This window comes from Jaculus jaculus, chromosome 15 (genome assembly GCF_020740685.1).
Source record: "Jaculus jaculus isolate mJacJac1 chromosome 15, mJacJac1.mat.Y.cur, whole genome shotgun sequence".
Lineage (NCBI taxonomy): Eukaryota > Metazoa > Chordata > Mammalia > Rodentia > Dipodidae > Jaculus > Jaculus jaculus.
The window spans coordinates 7,113,895-7,134,562 of NC_059116.1; the positions used below are offsets into that span (position 1 = coordinate 7,113,895).

General features: G+C 42.7%; 1 protein-coding gene across 1 annotated transcript in view; it reads right to left on the minus strand.

The window, feature by feature from the left end:
* Pign (phosphatidylinositol glycan anchor biosynthesis class N) overlaps positions 1-20,668 on the minus strand; it is a 102,277-nt gene that overhangs the window by 76,648 nt on the left and 4,961 nt on the right. Inside the window, exons 2-9 of the mRNA XM_004654631.2 lie at positions 14,624-14,713; positions 12,251-12,504; positions 10,081-10,202; positions 9,541-9,639; positions 6,071-6,177; positions 4,611-4,735; positions 1,594-1,724; positions 183-299 (exon numbers count right to left, since the gene is read on the minus strand). Of these exons, the coding sequence (XP_004654688.2) occupies positions 183-299; positions 1,594-1,724; positions 4,611-4,735; positions 6,071-6,177; positions 9,541-9,639; positions 10,081-10,202; positions 12,251-12,471 (922 nt within the window). The 5' untranslated portion in view covers positions 12,472-12,504; positions 14,624-14,713. The remainder of the gene's footprint in view (positions 1-182; positions 300-1,593; positions 1,725-4,610; positions 4,736-6,070; positions 6,178-9,540; positions 9,640-10,080; positions 10,203-12,250; positions 12,505-14,623; positions 14,714-20,668) is intronic.

Consider the following 20,668-nt stretch of genomic DNA (forward strand, 5'->3'; position numbering starts at 1 on the left):
CAAAGCAAATGGACCAGCCCTTTGGTTGGTACCATTCACAAACAGCAATGACACAAGTGTCAAAGTAAGAGATATAAAACTATAACCTAAAGTGATTTTTTAATTGAAAATTATAATTTAATATTACTTTTATTTTAAAGTGTGATATCTACAGACATAATAATAAAGACAAATGTCTATACCTTTTGAAAACCCATCATCGAATTGCTGGGCGGATGCCTTTTGGGGGTACTTGATCCCAGCCCCCCAGGCGACTAAAGGTGTCAAAGTCTCCGAAGGATGACCGGCGCCGTGGGAGCCTGTAAGTAAGACACGGGAGTAACCGGACAAGTTCATAGCAACTAACTTGTGGCAGAATGATCTTCACTTTGTTCTAAAGAATGGGTCCATATGCAGCTAATTCTAGCTACCACATTTTAAAATGCTTATAACAAGTCATTTAAAGATAATCCCATAAAAAGTCAGAACATCAAAACCAGCCACAAACAACCAACATTGTAACAGGATCTCCTGAGTGACTAGTGTTGAAAGAACAAACATAAAAGTAGGAAGGGGGGACATCGGTACGCAGCGGCAGAACAGGGGAGTTCTTCGAGGGAGTAACCTCCCCACGGGAGCAAGAGGTGCAGGTGCTGTGGTCTGAGTATGGCATGAGAAGACCCCCACAGGCTCAGGGGCTGAATGTGAGAAGCCACCCCAGGCTCTTGCGTTGAATATGACATGGCCCCTGGAGGCTCACCTGGCTTGAACAAAGAGCACGCCACAGGCCTGTTCACTGAGAACTGGTTCTGGGCTGGCAGGAGCGCGGTGGGAGACTGAAGAGACCGCAGAAGTTGCGGCCTAGCTGGAAGTAGGTCGCTGGGGATGTGCCCTGCGGGGGTTCTACTGAGCCCGTGTCCTTGTCTCTTTATCCTTGCTTTTTGTCCAGGTTGGGGGGCGAATAACCTTTTCGGCTAAATACTCCCTATACCACGATGTCCTATCAAACCGAAGACAACAGGATGGGTCTTCTGAAACCATGAGCTGAAGCCAGTATTCTCCTATTTAAGTTGGTCACACCTCTGCAAGTAACTAATACAGGATCATTTTCTGACAGGCCACTGTGGGTGGTAGAGGTAGGAGATCACTTTATAAAAATGGGACCCAGATCATTAGAATTGCATCTTGTGACTTGGGGGGGCACCCCTCACCTTTATATCACACTGCTCTGAGTAAAAGCTACACTTGCATTGGAAGTCTCAGGAGGAGATAGAATTTGAGCAGTCTTAGGTCCCTTGATAATGCCATCCTAACTAACAACACTCCCTTACCTTCTCAATGAAAAGTCTAGATAAAATTGTTTTCTAATAGAAGAAAAATGAAAATTAAAGGTACCTGATTTTTTTTTTCAGTGTCATTTATTAATGAGGATACATTCTTTTAACAATTAGAAGATCTTTTGTTAAGGTCTGTCTTTTTGACACTAACACTTTAAGCATGCTCTGCACTAGGCACTTCACTGTAATAACGCGTCGAACCCTCGGAACATCACATACGCAGCGACACTTAGCCCGAGTTGCGCTGAGAGGCGGAGCCGCTTAAAGACGGACTGACCCCACTCTGTCATGCCGTGGTCGGAGGTAAAGACAAAGGCTGTTTTCCCATCGTTTCCATAGAACTCATTAAACAGGGACACGATTTCTTTCACTCCATCATCCACTTTTTTAATATTGTCCTTATACTCCCTGTTTATGAAGAAACAGAAGAACAAGTAAACTAATTTGGAGAAAACAAGTTTATTCAACACAGATTCATCATATTCAAAGTCAGGAACTAAAGACATGCATGCTGCTTGACATAATCTTTCATATTTTAAAAGCAGAATTCTTTCATTTTAATATTTTGTATATTTGCAAGCACAGATATTCAGAAAGTGAGAGAGAAAGAGACAGAGAGAACAGGCATGCCAGAGCCTCCAGCCACTGCAAATGAACTCCAGACGCATGCACGGCTATGCATCTGGTTCTCTGCCCCAGAGTTCTTTATTAAAATTATTTTTTCTCTTTTAATGAATCAAAAGAACCTGGAATAGTTTTCAGAAATGGCTTAAAAGGAGAATATTGATCAGCAAATCCATGTTTGATGTGTGCAGTGTATATGCGTATATGCATGTATACCTACAATTACACATGTGCCACGGAGCACGTATGGAGACCAGAGGACAACCCTGAGATATCGACTGTCATGTTTCCCCTTGTTTGAGGCAAAATCTCTCCTTTGTTTACCACACTGCATCTGCCACGCCAGCTGACCTGCAAGGTTCCAGGACACTCTCCTGTCTCTGTCTTGCTTCTCGAGCTCGGAGAAGAACCAGACACAAGTGCTACATGGTCTGGCTACTGTGGATTCTGGGAAGCTGAACTCAGGTTCGGACACTTGTTTATCAAGTGCTTTCCCCACTGAGCCATCTCCCCTTCCAAGTACATATAAAGTAATGGACTCCACTTTTATGTTCCAAGTGAGATAATGAAGACTCAAGCTCATGTCTCATAAACTACACTGCTCTGGTCATCACAACAGATAAGCACCATTGTTTAAGTGTATAGAACTGTTTCATCCTATGAAGTATTTGTGATATAAAATAACTTCATAGGTTTAAAACACACAGTTATCCATCGCTGAACAAAGTTGGTACAATACGAATATATTCCATTAATTAAAATAGCATGCTTGGGCTAAAGAGATGGCTTAGCAGTTAAGGTGCTTGCCTGCAAAGGCAAAGGACCCAGGTTTGATTCCCTAAGACCCACATACGTCACATGCATAAGATGGCATCTGGAGTTCGTTTGTAGTGGCTAGAGACCCTGGTGTGGCCATTCTCTCCCTCTCTCTGCCTCTTTCTATCTCTCAAATAAAAAACTTAAAAACTAGCATGCTCATGTCAAACAAAAGGAATATGAAATATCCTAATATTGTAGTTAGACCAACAGACTTTACTGTTAAGCTAATAAACAACACAACTGAAAATAAAAAATAAAATTATAAATGGTTTCTTCTTTCTTTTGGTCTGCAAAATGAGAATGACATTTGGTCTTACATATAAGAAGTGCCATAAAAACGTAATGAAATAGTTTGCTAGCTGCAACACTGATGAAATGAAGCACATAAGAAAGTGCAGCTTTAATGACATAGACATCAATATCAGAATATTTTATTCAAGATTTACTAAAATAGGACTTCCAGGTAAGAGGCACAGGAGCCACACCAAAACAGCCTAGGGAGGATTTAAGCAAAACCACAGCAAAACACACTCTTCTTCTGAAAAGTGAAGGAATACAGGTTATTCTTAGAAATATCAGAGAAGCAGGAGAGACCAAGATTCACCAGAAAGGAAGAAAATGGCCAGAATCCCACCGAGGTGTCTTGCAGCCCACCGATCCACAGGATTGGCACACCCGCATGGCACCGCCCCACCAGGTGCATCAAGCGGCAGCAGCAGAGACCAAACAAGGAGATTTTCCAACCCCTTTGTCTCCTTTCAAGTGTGTATGTGTGTATGTGTGTGTTGGTTTTTCGAGGTAGGGTCTCACTCTGGCTCAGGCTGACCTGGAATTGATTGTGTAGTTTCAGGGTGGCCTTGAACTCTCAGCGATCCTCCTATCTCTGCCTCCCAAGTGCTGGGATTAAAGGCATGTGCCACCATGCCTGGCTCATATTCACATATTCATACTACTCTCACTCTGGTTAGAGAAGCTTCTCTTTTCAGACGGTGATGACCACTGGGATGACCCAAAAGGCAACATAGTGCTGAGAAGAAGAGACGGAGGAGTGTCCAACACTGAAACGTCTCACTCCCTCCAAAGCTCAGGGTCCACTGTGGAAGAGGTGGCAAAAGAATGTAACAGCTAAAGGAAGGGTACCAGTCCTTACATGCAACCGTCCAGACAGAAATTGGCCTCGATACCCATGACCTCACAGTGCTAGCAATACCTACGCAAGACCCTCATAATAGTAGAAAAAGATGATGATATCAAATTAAAAGAGAGACTAATGGAGAGAGGGAGGGGAGGTGACGGGCAGCAGAGTCGTGAAGAGGAAAGTGGGGGAGGGGAAGGAAATATCATGGTTTATGGTTTGCAAGTATAGAAGTTGTCAATAAATAAATAAAAAGATTTTCTAAAATACTTTTTAACTTAAGTTATTTGAGAGACAGAGAGAGAAGGGCAGACAGAAAGAGAGAGAATGGGTGCTGAAAACAAACTTCAGATGCATGCACCTGAATCTGGCTTAGGGTCCTGGGGAGTAGAACCTGGGTGCTTTGCCTTTGCAGGAATGTACCTTAGCCACTAAGCCATCTATCCTGCCCCATTTACTAATATATATGAAATATTTTTCTTTGCCTCACCAAACCATATGGAGCATATGCAAAGGATCTATTTCCTGTATTTTGATGTGCAGCATGCCTAAAGCGTGGTGATCTTACCCACTCTGTCATATGACACCTCACACCATTAGACACTCACCGTACATTACAGTCATTACACAGGATTTCTTCTGCTGTTATAAGTACAAAGAAAATTTCATAATGCAATAAAAAACCCACAGCAGCTTGAGCACAACATTAAAATTACCTTGATGACGGCCGATGAGCATGCCCATTTGTATCTATTCCTAATAAATGTAAGAAGAAAACTATTTTGTCTTCATTTACTTTAGAAAATAAGGACTGGTTGCCTCTGGCAGACTGAAAGAAGTCCTATGTGAAATAAATCAGTTAAAAATTAGTTCATTTAAGTGTACAAAATTATCATGTTGTTTCAAGAGCTATCACTGTAAAAGCTTTGTTATGAATTCAGACATCTCTGTTCAAATAAGCGAGCTAGTCTCTGTTACAATGAGGAGGAAAAATCTATAAAAAAGGGCTAGATAGGGCTGGAGAGATGGCTTAGTGGTTAAGCGCTTGCCTGTGAAGCCTAAGAACCCTGGTTCGAGGCTCGGTTTCCCCAGGTCCCACGTTAGCCAGATGCACAAGGGGGCGCACGCGTCTGGAGTTCGTTTGCAGAGGCTGGAAGCCCTGGCACGCCCATTCTCTCTTTCTCCCTCTATCTGTCTTTCTCTCTGTGTCTGTCGCTCTCAAATAAATAAATAAAAATTAAAAAAAAAAAAAAGGGCTAGATAGATGGCTTAGAGGTTAAGGCACTTGCCTGAGAAGGCAAAGGACTCAGATTCGATTCCCCAGGACCCACGTAAGCCAGATGCACAGAATGGCACATGCATCTGGAGTTCATTTGCAGTGGCTGGAAGCCCTGATGTGCCCATCCTCTACCTGCCACACCCCCTCCCTCAAATAATAAATAATAAATAAATAAATAAATAAATAAAATAAATAATAAATAAATAAATAAAATGTTAAAAAAGAAAATTCAATTTCCTTTCATTTTTACCACACAGTTATCTTTTTTTTTGTTTTGTTTTGTTTTGTTTTGTTTTGTTTTTCGAGGTAGGGTCTCACTCTGGCCCAGGCTGACCTGGAATTAACTCTGTAGTCTCAGGGTGGCCTTGAACTCATGGCGATCCTCCTACCTCTGCCTCCCGAGTGCTGGGATTAAAGGCGTGCACCACCACACCTGGCATCACACAGTTATCTTAATAAAATATAGCTAATCCAACTAAATATTTGAGATCAAAAATAAAATAACAATGGCAGTACCAATTTTAGAATGATTTTTTATATTCTTTAGGTAAATTAGTGTTTTTTGTTTGTTTGTTTGTTTTTTGGTTTTCAAGGTAGGGTCTCACTCTGAGCCAGGCTGACCTGGAATTCACTATGTAGTCTCAGGGTGGACTCGAACTCTCAGCAATCCTCCTACCTCTGCCTCCTGAGTGTCGGGATTAAAGGCGAGTGTAACCACGCCCGGCTGGTAAACTAGTGTTTATTAATCACTTAATAGCAAAGACCTTACCAGTGTGATGGTATGTGCACAGCTGGAATCCCAGTATGATAAGGCAGGGCAAGAGGGTCCAGAACAAGGCACACTGAGCTACACAGCAAGAGCCTGGCTCCAGAAGAGCACATCAAATTAATACAAACCTTAACGTTCTCAAAAACCCACGTGTCCAGCTTTGCTGCATCATGAGCACCAAAATCCTCCCTCTCGGCATCATAACTGTGCGTGTAAACGTGGTTTCCACCAGCACCTGAAAGGCCATTTAAGGGTCTTTTAAACCATCACAAAACACAAAATAATTACAGATTTTTTTTTCACTATGTAGTCTCAGGCTGACTCAAACTCACTACAATCCCCCTCCCTCTCCCTCCTGAGTGCTGGGATTAAGGGCATGAGCCACCACGCGGCGTAGATTGGGTAATTTTTTTTTTTTTTTTTTTTGGCCAGTCTTGCTACATGGCGCAGGCTGTCCTGATCCCAAACTCCAGTGGTCGCCCCGCCTCATCTTCCTGAGTGCTGGGATTATAAGTGTGCATTACCATGTCTGAATTTATTTCAACAGTGTAATAAGTAACAGAGTTTCTTATAAAGCACTTTTTTGATTCTTTGTTTGTTTGTTTGTTTGTTTTTTTGTTTGTTTGTTTTGAGGTAGGGTTTCGCTCTAGTCCAGGCTGACCTGGAATTCACTATGTAGTTTTCAGGGTGGCCTCGAACTCACAGTGATCCTCCTGCCTGTGCCTCCTGAATGCTGGGATTAAAGGCATGAGCCAACACAGCCGGCTATAAAGCACTTTTATGATAAAGATAGGAGAGATAATTAACATTTACCTTAGGTACCATGAATCATGATATACACCTTAATGCACTCATTCTGTTCCCAAAGGAACATATTCTAATGTCACACATGCATGTAAATTAATTTACTTGCCAAAATCAAAATTCTAACATCAAGTCAAACAAAACTAAGCCAATTTGTTTCCATTTAAGGTATAAACTACTCATGAAGTGCCTACTTCTTTAGAGGTTATCATCTAAAATAGATGAAGATATCAAGCATAAATATCCCTAAAGCTAGAAGAAAGTTCAAATATTTCACTTGGCCGGGCATGGTGGCACATACCTTTTTAATCCTAGCACTCGGGAGGCAGAGGCAGGAGGACCACTGTGAGCTTGTAGCCACCCTGAGATTAAAGAATGAATTCCAGGCCAGCCTGGACGACAATGAGACCCTACCTCAAAAAAAACAAAAAGAGAAAGAAAATTCCCTTGTCTTACAGAGTGTGTGTATTTTTTCAACAAGAAGACTTGGGCACTGTGGCATATGCCAGCAATGCCAGCACTGGGGAGCTGGAAGCTGGAAGAGCACAAGTTGGAGCCCAACCTGGGCTACATAGTAAGTCTCAGTCAGGCCTGGGCAATACGACCAGACCCTGTCTCAGAAAGTAAAAATAAAAATAAAGGAATACTGCCTAATATTAAATAACAAGGTGGAAAAATATACTAGCTTTAAGATTTTTTAAGACTTGATTAAGAATCTAATCAATTTCTGCATTAGGGAAGTTCCTGCAGGAAGAGATAATGAAGCTAGGACACGTTTATGACCTCACTCTGTTACTCTGCTCAGCCATCCTACTCCCCAAGTCCCCAATAAAGAGACCGGCGTGAGCTCAATGTTTTCCACACAGAATGGAACATTTCTATGAGTTGACGCCTGCTTTCGGCACTGGTGCTGTCTTGTCAACTGCAGCCAGAGGTAGGGCGATTAATTTGATAAGTCACAGCGACTTAATCGTCCCTCACTGCTTCCCAAAGGAGGACACATATGAATGACAACTGGCATGAGATTCAGGGCCGGCCCGCCTGGGCAATCTGTTCTACGAGTGTCGTACTGAAGATTCTGAATGCATGTTTTGTCTTCTAGACAAACAATAATCCTCAGTAGTTCCAGTTATTCTACCCATGGCTAAATACAATGTTACAGACTCTTTCCATTAAGTGAGATGATCAATCATTTCGCTCCCAGGAAAAAGCATTTAATGACAGGAAATTCATTCAACAAATTGGTTTAAGAAATCTAAGTAAAATTTCCAAAAAAGCCGTAAGTTTTGCACGTAAACACAATCGACAAATCCAATGTGAATAAGATGAATTAAATATATACATATGGCATTTCACTACATTAAATGCCAGATTAATGGCAAATATATATGAAATGATAAATATATGGTATAAACATATTAAAATAGCAATTATAAATGAGTTTAAAATTTCAGTATTTATGTGACTATCTTCGAACAATGTCTTGAGACATCAGTGTTATCGCCACAATGAAGCCATGTACTTGGCTTAATGTTCCACATTAATCATCTAATTTAATTCTCAAAATAGGCCATGAGATACAAACAGTTATCACCAATGTGCTTCTCACAAGGGAAAAGAGAAGCTCAAAATGATAAAAGTTGTTAAAAGCCATATATTTATTATTTCTGGTTTGGGGGTTTGTTTTGTGGAGGAGGGGTCTTGCTTCAGTTCAGGCTGACGTAGACTTTACTATGTTGTCAGGCTGGCTTTGAACTCACAACGATTCTACTATCTCTGCCTCCTGAGCGAGTGTACCAACATGCCCAGTCCATATACCATTTTAGTGCATCTAACATACTGAGCCAGGTACAGCAATCAAATACAAGGAAGAAGGAGAAAAGCACTGTCAAGCCAGCAGTTCTACCCACTGCCACGCCCACTCCTGTTTCCGACGTTAAGAAGAAGAGCGCAGGGCGGGGGCGGGGCTCAGTGGGACGCTGCCTGCGCTCAGGAAGGCCTGAGGTGGGTCCTGAGCACCACCTAATCCAGGCACGGAGTACACACCTGTGAGCCCAGCACTCTGAGGGTGGAGGCAGTAGGATCAGAAGTTCAAGGTTATCCTCAACTAAAAACCAGATCAAGGCCAGCCTGGGAAACTTAATACTCTCTCATAACAAACAGCAGCCACAAAAGAAGACATAAAAATGTGTCTCAGAACTGATACTGTGGAACGTGAAAACGACAGCTCAGCAGGGGGAGAGCTTGCCGAGCACGCATGCGGCCTGCGCTCACTCCCCCAGCACCGCAAAATCCAGGGAGCTGAAAATGCCTGTAATCCCAGCACTTGGATAGGAGGATCAGAGCTTCAAGGTCATTCTTGCCTAGACAGCAAGTCAGGGCTACGTCCAGCTACATGAGACCCTGTCTTGAAAACTCAATAATAAACATTAGAAGGCTGGAGAGATGGCTCAGTGGTGAAGAGGTTTGCCTGCAAAGTCTAATGACCCAGGTTCAATTCCCCAAAACCCACATAAAGCCAGATGCACAGCGGCACATGTATCTGGAGTTTGTTTGCAATGACTACAGGCCCTGGTATGCCCATTTCTCTCCTCTCCTCTCCCCTTCTCTCCTCTCTTCTTCTTTCTCTCTCTGTGTCTTTGTTTGCAAATAAATAAACAAAAACTATTTTAAAAAAATATTATAAATAAATTAAAAACCAAGAGCTGGGGATATAGATGTGTTTAAAACAACATAGCATATTAAGTTATTACCTATTTTTGCTAACCGAGGAAACATAATCAATGACTCTTACCTTTGGCAAACATAGGCAAGATATCTGGACTTCCCCAGCTCCAGGTGTACTTGCTCTCATTAAAAAGAGAGTCAAATTCTACAGGATTTTCCTTCCATCCTTTAGGTAATAAAGGGGAATAAAAGCAAAATAAGAATAAGTATATAGCAAAATAAGCCCTAAAACAAATATAATTTTTATAATATTGGAGAAAAACATATAAAATTGACAGTTTTGTTATGCACATTGTATCCTAATTCTAAAATTAACAACAGATATTCACTTCTTACTAAAAAAAAAAAAAATCCCTGTTAAATTCTTGATTGTAACTTGTCAGAAAACCACATAGCCTTGCATGCAACCATTATTTACAAATAGCATAGGATGATGGCAGACAAAGGCTTAATTGAGGATCAATTCCAGATCTATTCATGTAAATGAGACATACCAAAACACTTGGCAAAAGTATCTAAGAACATGAAACATGATTTCAACTCATGGCTTGATTCAGAGGCAGGGAAGGGGCATTTACATGACAAGCACTGTGTCAGTGCACACTACCTTTGGCAACAGCACTGACATCTTCATAAAACCCGGCTATCAGGGCTACGTGACCTGGGCGAGATTCTGTAGGCACGCGTGTATGAGATACCCCCCAGCTGCCTTCATGTATTATGACATTCCTGGAAGACAACACAGATGACTGTTAACATACTCTATTATTATGTTTACTATTATTACATGTATGACAGCCCCCAGCTGCCTTCGCTCATTATGACATTCCTGGAAGACAACGCAGATGGCTGTTAGTATACGCTATGATTGTATACTCTCCAAGGCTTTAGAAAAGATCTTTACAGAGGGAATTAGACTAAAGAGTTAAACCTCAATATGGAAAAGAATCTTCCAAAACCCAGCAGAGTCCGGTTCGATCCCACCCACTAATTCAAGGCATGTGGGGCAACCCAGGAGAGATGGTCAAAGAAACACACAGGCACTGCACAGAATAATGGCACAAACCACAACATCCGTATTTCAAGCCACAAAATACACAAGTGATTTGTTAGAAAGAAAAAAATATATAAAACATATTAATGCTAACTTTCAGATTTGGGAGGTTGAGACAGGATCTCAGGTAGCTTAGGCTGGACTTGAACTCCTGATCTTCTTCCCTCCATCTCCCAACTGCCAGGGTTATAGGTGTAAACCATCACACCTGCCTTTAAAAGTTAATTTGACCTGGGCATGGTGGTGCATACCTTTACTCCCAGCACTCGAGAGGCAGAGGAAGGAGGATCACTGTGAGTTCGAAGCCAGCCTGAGACTACATAGTGAATTCCAAGTCAGCCTGGGCTAGAGTGAGACCCTACCTCGAAAAAAAACACAAAAAATAATATAAAATAAATGAGTAAATTTGGTGTGAGGACAGTATTATCATCATATCAAACAAAGTCCTGCTTCTTAATATACATGCTGCAGTGCAGAACTGCTATACTGTCATGTTTTCAAGTGTTCACGGAAAAAATAATTAAAACTAAGTATATGTACATGCAATGGCTATGTGTGTGGTAAGAAGGAATGAAATTTATATTTCCTCTTGCGATTTTTTCTTTTGTTTTAATATTTTGCTTGCTCTTAGCTTTTTATTGATGACTCCCATACATATAGATAATATACCATGATAATAATGTAAATGTTGGCTGGAAAGATGGCTCAGCGGTTAAAACACTTGCTTACAAAGCCTAAAAACTGGAGTTCAATTCCCCAGCACCCACAGAGAGCCAGATGCACAAAGTGGCTTTATGTGGCCCAGGCTGGTCTTGAACTCACAGCAACTCTCCTTCCTCAGCTTCTCAAATTCTAGAATTAGAGGTATGCACCACCATTCCAAGCTCTAGTCTATTTCATAGATTGTGGGGGTTTTTGTTAATTTTTTTGTTTATTTTATTTATTTATTTGAGAGCAACAGACAGAGAAAGAGGCAGAGAGAGAGAGAATGGACGCGCCAGAGCTTCCAGCCACTGCAAACGAACTCCACATGCATGCGCCCCCTTGTACATCTGGCTAATGTGGGTCCTGGGGAATTGGGCCTCGAACTGGGGTCCTTAGGCTTCACAGGCAAACGCTTAACCGCTAAGCCATCTCTCCAGCCCCATAGATTGTATTTTGACTTAATGTCTGTTGCAATTAGTGATTCAACACTACTTACACTTGTCATTACTTGAACAGAACAGAATTATTGTTGTTGTTATTATTATTATTATTATTATTATTATTATTATTATTATTATGGTTTTTGAGGTAGGGTCTCACTCTAGGCCAGGCTGACCTAGAATTTACTCTGTAGTCTCAGGAGGCCTTGAACTCATGGCAGTCCTTCTACCTCTGCCTCCTGAGTGCTGGGATTAAAGGCGTGCACCACCGCACCTGGCCAGGATAATTTTTAATAAAAAAAAGTTCTAGAGTCAGTTGTGAGCCAGTCTGGGAAAGCAGGGAGTATTAACCAAAGCAGATAAAGCCGTACAATGAGTCGCCCGCCTCCTGTCAAGTCCTAGAGCAGAAGTGACAGAGGAGGAACAGACTGGCATCGCGGCTCCAGTCCCCCCGAGGGGCAGACGCACCTGAAGTTCCCTGTGGGTCGCCTCATCTCCCGCGTGGCAGGAACAGCGAGGTGCGACGCTGCCTCCCTGAGCTCAGCTACCACCATCCCCAGGCCTGCTGACAGCCCTACCTGAGAAACGGGGCTCTGGAGTTCCCGGCTTCATCCAGGGCGAACAGCGAGTCTGCTCGCAGGCCGTCGGCTACAAAGAGCACGAGCCGCTTCGCTGGAGGAGGCAATGGCGTGAACTGAGGAGTCATTCCGTGAACCAGAGGAGAGGTGAAGTAAATGTCAAAGATGGAGACGAAGAACACGAGATGCACAAGCAAGCCCAGAGCTAAGAACAGCAGCATGTCTGCACGGAGCTGACGGCTCTTCAAGAGAAGCTGGACAGGGAACAAAACTAAAATTAAACCCCGTGTGCGCTCACACCTAGCCACATGTTTTCATGACTACTTGCATACGGATATGAACTAGGGTATAAACAACTTGCAACTTCCCTGCTACTAATGGAGCTAACAGTCACCACTATTTAACAACGAGAGGGATAAGGTGCACCAGAGCCGACGTGTCCAAGCGTGTGGTTGGGACGGGCAAACTACGACACACGGAGCGTTCCCTGAGCACAAAATCGGTAACGGGGACCGAGGAGATGGCTCGGGGGCCAAAGGGGCTTGCTCGCAAACTTGCTGGCCCAAGAGGGCTTTCCTAACCCCAGTGTAAGGCCATATGCAAAGAGGCAGGCATGTCTGTAACCCCTATGCACCTACAGCAAGGGCAGGCAGAGGCAGGAGAAGCTCCCAGGCCAGCGAGACCTGCACAAAGGAAATGGAAAACACAACCCAACAGGGGGTGGCGGGGAGATCCAGTCTCAAGCAAAAAGCAGAAGGTAAGGACAAGGGCTGTTCTCAGACCTCCCTGTGTGTCATGACAAGCACGCGCACACACACACAAAATAAACAATGGCACAAAGAAAGACTTCAATTAGACCTGAGATTGATCAAGGAGCAGTGAATGAAATCTTAAATAAAACTGAAGATACAACGCATGCTATTCATGGTTACCTGTATGACAACTGCTATATTCTCAGAATTTAAAATGATTTACAGTATTTATCACTTTAAATGTTTTCTGAGCAGAACTATCATTATCTTTTCAATATTTTATTTATTAGAGACAGAGAGAGAGAATGGGCCTGCCAGAGCCTCTAGCCACTACAAACAACATCCAGATGCATGCACCACCATGGGCATCTGGCTTACATGGGTTCTGGGGAACTGAACCTGGGTTCTTACACTTCACAGGCAAGTGCCTTAACCATTAAGTGACCACTTCAGTCCCTATTACTATTATTATTAATTAGTTTTGTACTCAGTGAATACAGTCAAGTTGGTACCATTGTCAGCCTCCTCCCTGTCCCTCCCTCCCCCAGTCCCTCCTTGTTGAGGTATATGGGTCATGCATTGTGGGGTTAGCCCAAAGTTATGGGTAGGAGGAAATATCTCTGCGTAACATGACCCAATGTGTGGCTCTGATATTCTTTCCGCCCCCTCTTCCGCAAATTTCCCTGAGCCATGTTGGGTTTATTTTAGGTCTGCTTCAGTGATGAGGTCTTGGGAGCCTCTGTGTCTCTGGATATCTGATTTGGTAGGAGGTGATTATTCTCTGTGTCGCTCTCCTTCACCCTTGTGCTGGTTCCAGGTTCACCAAGAAAACAGCACCCTTGCTTGTTTCACCAGTTATTCTTAGTTTCTGCTGGGGCCCTTTTGAGGTATGTTGGGGTGGTTCTCTCCTTAGGATCTGCGTCTACTTTTCCTTCCCGGGGAGGTGAGGCATAGCTAGGCAGTCACCACCTTGACCAGATGTCCCCCTATTTTTTTTTAAATATTTATATTTATATGTTTGCAAGCAGAGAGAGAATGAATATGGGTGTGCTAGGACCTCCAGCCATTATAATATACGGGGGTACTGGGGAACTTAACCCATGTTGTTAGCCTTTGCAGCTAAGAGCCTTAACGAATGATCCATCTCTCCAACCCTATTATATTATTATTTTAACTTTCTGGTAATCAGCTCAGGAGTTCCTCTGGCTCTCTTGCCTATCCAATTGAGCAGGAAACACATTTCACCCATTTAGCTAAGTGACACAGGAAGTTAAATTTCATCCATGCCTCAGAAAATTTGCTGTCTAAAGGAACACTTAATTTTTAGTTCCCTGAATTGGTACAAAAAAGGTTATATTTACTCAGTCAATAAAAATGTTCTGTGTGCACAGTGCCTGCATACTTGTGTGTCCTTTAAAGATAGCCCCAGGATGACTCAAAATCTGATGAGTTAACAAATACTAAAGAATTGTGTGAAAGATTTACATAACCGTCAGTCAGGATGCCATCAAACTGCCAAGATCCAACTATGCACAGAGGTCTTTTTCCAACCAATCTATAATTTGCTTTTGTTGGTAAGTTTCTCTATAGATTAAGAACGAAAGAAAAAAAAATACCATACCTTCTCTTACTTGTAGCAGTATTATGCTGAAAATTACCAAGGACGAGTATTACAGATGCATCTTGCTGGCCTAAGGAGTCACTCATCACACTGTGAAAGGAAAAAGTAGCAAAATATCTTTTTTTAAAATATGAAAGAAACACTGGAAAGTTTTTATCAATAACGAACACATTTTAAAAAAAATGAAAATATGACAAAGCAAAAGGTTTAATTATGAGCTAATTTTCCCCCCAGTAGAACCAAGGGTGAAGTAATTATCAGAGATCCCACGAAGCATAAAAAGTCCTTAGTCTTTCTCTCTTGTGCTCTCAAATAATTTTTTAAAAGGGGGGGGGCGGCTAGAGAGATGGTTTAGTAGTTATGGTGTTTGCCTGAAGTCTATGAACTCATGTTCGAATCTTCAGGTCCTGCATAGCCAGATGCATAGTGAGGCAAGTGTGCAATGTCGCACATGCTCCCCAAGGGGGCGCAAGCATCTGGAGTTTGCTCGCAGTGGCTGAAAGCACTGGTGTGCCCATTCTCTTTCCTGCCCGACCCCACCACCCACCTCTTTCTCTCAAAATAAATTAAAAACTTTTTTTAAAAAAAGGGGGGGGCTGAAGAGATTGCCTGGTGGTTAAGGCACTTGCCTGGGAAGTCTAAGAACTCATGTTTGAATCTCCAGAGCCCATGTAGCCAGATGCACTGATGGAAGCGCAGTGTTGTACATATGCCCCAAGGGGGGGTGCACATATCTGGGGTGCCCATTCTCTCTCTCTCTAAATATATATAGATATACTACATGCACAGATGTCTTTAAAATACATACTTTTTTTTAATTTTTAATTTTTTATTTATTTATTTGAGAGCGACAGACACAGAGAGAAAGGCAGATAAAGAGAGAGAATGGGCGCGCCAGGGCTTCCAGCCTCTGCAAACGAACTCCAGACGCGTGCGCCCCCTTGCGCATCTGGCTAACGTGGGACCTGGGGAACCGAGCCTCGAACCGGGGTCCTTAGGCTTCACAGGCAAGCGCTTAACCGCTAAGCCATCTCCCCAGCCCAATATATACATTTTTTAAAGTCCTTAGTGAGCACATGACATTTTGTACTCTAAAGCAATACTCTCAGTGTCAATGTTTGCTTTCTGGCTAATGCAGACGAGTCTAAACTGTGGAGTAAGCACCATCTTCACAATGCCATTCTGAACGTTAAATCATGAAGTTGAGCTAATACACCCTTGAATGTCCTCAGACTCGGCAATCCTCCTGTCTCAACCTTCCCAGGGCTGGCATTATGGGTATCCCTCACCCTGCACTGTCACCAACAGTCTTTTACTTTTTAAAATAGTTTTGCTTATTTGCAAGCAGAGAGACAAAATGAGAATGGGTATGCCCCGGGCTTCATCCCACTGCAAACAAAGTACAGGTGTATGTGCCGCTTTGTGCATCTGGCTTTATGTGAGTACCAGGGAATCGAACCCAAGCCATCAGGATTGACATTAAGTGCCTTTAACAGCTGAGCTATCTTCCCTGTTGTCTTTTCAACACATTAAAATTAAATTCAAATGTCATAGCAAAGAAGACTAAAACTAAGGTGGTTGTAGCCAACAAGAATAATCTAGATGGGCTGGAGAGATGGCTTAGTGGTTAAGCGCTTGCCTGTAAAGCCTAAGGACACAGGTTCAAGTCTCCATTCTCCAGGACCCACGTTAGCCAGATATACAAGGGGGCGCACGCGGTCTGGAGTTCGTTTGCAGTGGCTGGAGGCCCTGGCGTGCCCATTCTCCCTCCCTCTCTATCTGCTTCTTTCTCTGTCTGTAGCTCTCAAATAAATAAATTTTTTAGCCGGGCGTGGTGGCACACACCTTTAATCCCAGCCCTCGGGAAGCAGAGGTAAGAGGATCACCATGAGTTTGAGGCCACCCTGAGACTCCATAGTGAATTCCAGGTCAGCCTGGGCTAGAGTAAGAACCTATCTCGAAAAACAAAAAAAAGGAATAAGTTTTTTTTTTTTAAAGAACAATCTAGAAAGATCTACCAGCTACTTTTATTTTACTTTGTGAGTCCATCAAGAGTACATTCCACTTAAAAAAGTATTAGACAGGTGGTGGCTTATGCCTGTAATTCCAGCACACAGAAAGAAGTCTGAGGTAGGAGGATCACCACTGGTTTGAGGCCAGCCTGGGCTGCATAGTAAGTACTAGGTCAGGATGGGCTACAGTAAGAAATTGCCTCAAAAAAAGTGTTAATAATTGTAACATTAGTAGTCTCACTAATATTTTCTGATGCATCCAAATGAATGAAATCTATTTAAATTTTCAGTGGATATTACTTGAAGTATAATCTGTAATACAAAAATAGGACCATTTAAAATCTTATAAGTTTTGAAAATAAATGATGATGCAACCATCATTATAATTAAGATATACAATATTTTTGCCAGGTGTGGTGGTGCATGCCTTTAATCCCAGGTCAGCCTAGGCTAGAGCAAGACCATACCTTGAAAAATCAAAATTAAAAAAACAAACAAACAAAAAATGATGTGCATTTTTGTCACCCCATGAAATTCCCCTAAGTACCTCTCCAGTCAATCTCTAACCAAAATGAACCACAGTCATTCCCAGGTTAACGGTGACGGATTGGTTCCAGAACCCAAACACCCTCCCAACCACGAAGGACATCTATATCCGTAGACACTCAAGAGCCTCATAGAAATGGTACAGGCATTGCAAATGCCCTCATACATTCTCTCTTACATTCAACTATGGATTACTTGGAATGCCTAATGCTATGCAAATGTTATGTAAATAGCTATTCCACTGAATTGTTTAGGGGATAACAGAAGAAAATACTCTTTTTTTCACAATTTTTATTAACATTTTCCATAATTATAAAAAATATCCCATGGTAATACCCCCCCCCGCACTTTCCCCTTTGAAATTCCATTCTTCATCATATTACCTCCCCATCTCAATCACTGTACTTACATGTATACAATACCAACCTGTTAAGTACCCTCCTCCCTTCCTTTCTCTTCCCTTTATATCTCCTTTTTAACTTACTGGCCTCTGCTACTAAGTATTTTCCTTCTCACACAGAAGCCCAGTCATCTGTAGCTAGGATACAAATATGAGGGAGAACATGTGGTGCTTGGCTTTCTGGGCCTGGGTTACCTCACTTAGTATAATCCTTTCCATATCCATCCATTTTTCTGCAAATTTCATAACTTCATTTTTCTTTACCACTGAGTAGAACTCCATTGTATAAATGTGCCACATCTTCATTATCCACTCATCAGTTGAGGGACGTCTAGGCTGCTTCCATTTCCCAGCTATTATAAATTGAGCAGCAATAAACATGGTTGAGCATGTACTTCTAAGGAAATGAGATGAGTCCTTAGGATATATGCCTAGGAGTGCTATAGCTGAGTCATATGGAAGATCACTCTTTAGCTGAAGAAAATACTCTTTTTTAATCTCTTATTAATATTATAATTACTGACAAAATATTTTGTATGGATACGCCATATTGGTACCCCCTTTTCCCTCATCCTTGCCCCCATTCTGAGGAGGGAACCCTCCTCAGTGGGGTAGCAGGGCAAGAAATGCAACTGGGTACAATGTCTCAACCTGTGGCTCTTACAATCTTTCCGTCCCCTCTTACATGTGCAGTACAGACATAAATTTTTCCCGGAAGTATTTTTTAATTTTAATTATTTATTTATGTATTTGTAAGCAGCAAGAGTCATAGAGAAAAAAGACACAGAGAATGGGTGCACCATGGCCTCAAGCTGCTGCAAATGAACTCCTGATACATGTGCCTCTTTGTACTTCTGGCTTTTACATGGATACTTGGGAATTGAACCAGGGTCATTAGGCTCTGCAGGCAAGCACTTTAACCACTGAGCCATCTCTCTAGCCCACCTTCAATAAGTATTTTCAATCAATAGTTGTTTGGCCCCACAGATACAGAACCTGTGGATATGAAAATCCACATGTCCGCATATATAAATATTCATAAATTTTAGTCATAATGCTTTCTGTTAAGATTAAGTCTTAGAGCCAGGCATGGTGGCACATGCCTTTAATCCCAGCACTCAGGAGGCAGAGGTAGGAGGATTGCCATGAGTTCGAGGCCACCCTGAGACTCCATAGTGAATTCCAGGTCAGCCTGGGCTAGAGTGAGACCCTACCTTGAAAAACCAAAAAAAAAAAAAAAAAAGATTAAGTCTTAAACTAACTCAGTATAATTCAACCTTGTCCTTTCTGGAGGTTTGGTTCTCTTGAATAAAAAATGCTCAACTTGGGCTGGAGAGATGGCATAGCGGTTAAGCACTTGCCCGTGAAGCCTAAGAACCCCAGTTCGAGGCTCGATTCCCCAGGACCCACATTAGCCAGATGCACAAGGGGGTGCATGCATCTGGAGTTAATTTGCAGTGGCTGGTAGCCCTGGCGCGCCCATTTTCTCTCTCACTCTCTATCTGCCTCTTTCTCTCTCTGTCACTCTCACATAAATAAATAATTTTTAAAAAAATGCTCAGCTTTTGCCCGGCGTGGTGGCGCACACCTTTTAATCCCAGCACTCAGGGGTCAGAGGTAGGAGGATCGCCATGAATTTGAGGCCACCCTGAGACTCCATAGTGAATTCCAGGTCAGCCTGAGCTAGAGTGAGACCCTACTTTGGAAAAAAAAAACAATAAATAAATAAATAAATAAATAAATGCTCAGCGTTTGTTTGAAGAAACATGTAGGGTCTCATTGAGATGTCCTGGAAACTTGACTATCCTGTGTGTGGTTTGATTCAGGCGTCCCCATAAACTTAGGTGTTCTGACTGCTAGGTTCCCAGCTGATGGAGACTTGGGAATTATCGGCCCCTGGCGGCAGTGTACTGCTGGGGGCACTTATGGGTGTCATAGCCAGCTCCCCCTTGCTAGTGTTTGGCACACTCTCCTGTTTCTGTTGTCCACCTTATGTTGGCCAGGGGGGTGACAGCCATCCTCTTCTCATGTTGTCATTTTCCCTGTGTGGAGGTTTGATTCAGGTGTCCCCCATAAACTTAGGTGTTCTAGATGCTAGTTCCCCAGCTGATGGAGATTTGGGAATTAACCTCTCCTGGAGGGAGTGTATTGTTGGGGGTGGGCTTATGGACGTTATAGCCAGTTTCCCCTTGCCAGTGTTTGGCACACTCTCCTGTTGCTGTGGTCCACCATGTCCACCCTCTGCTCATGCCATCATTTTCCCCTGCCATCATGGAGCTTCCCCTCTAGCCTGTAAGCCAAAATAAACCTTTATCCCCAGAAGCTACTTTTGGTTAGGTGATTTCTACTAGCAATGTGAACCCGACTGGTACTGAGGAATGAGATTGCTGTTAAGAAAATTGACTGTGTGGCTTTGGTCTTTCAGAGCTGATTTTCAAACATGGAAGGATTTGAAACCTTGGCCTAAGATGCCTTGCAGTGCTGTAAGTACAGCTCAATGGACTATTTTGGTCAGGCCTGAAAGATCTGAATGCAGTTAGAACTATGGACTGTGAGGTTTGGCTTATGAGGGTGAGAAAGAGCTTTGCTTGGACTGGGCCAGCAGTTTGTATGAGAAACTTGCTGTTATTCCTGTGTCCTGAGAAGTTGTGCAGGGTTGCTTTGTGTAGAAATGAACTGGTGTGAGCAGAGGGATATGGCACAGAAAGAAAAAAATCTTTGGGTGAACTGCTGCCCATTCAGCAACAATTGAGAGATTACAACTTTTGAGATTGGGCCAGCTGATCTGCGTTGGGGCAACAGAAAGAATTTAGACTCTTTTGAAGAGGCCCAAGTGCTCAAGGAGTGTCCTATTCTTCAAAGTCTGCTTTATTCCCCCCTGGATTTATAAATTGCACCCTACCTGGTATTGCGGAGTACAAAAGATGCAGCAAAGTGAGGATCATTGAGTTTGCAACACAGTCGTTTGTTTTGGAAATGGCCATGGGCAGTGTAGGTTTGCTGATTGCCTCCATGGAGACCCCATGGGGCCATGAGGATGAACCGTGGGTTGCAGTGGAGACCCGGTGGAGATGCCAGGACCACGAC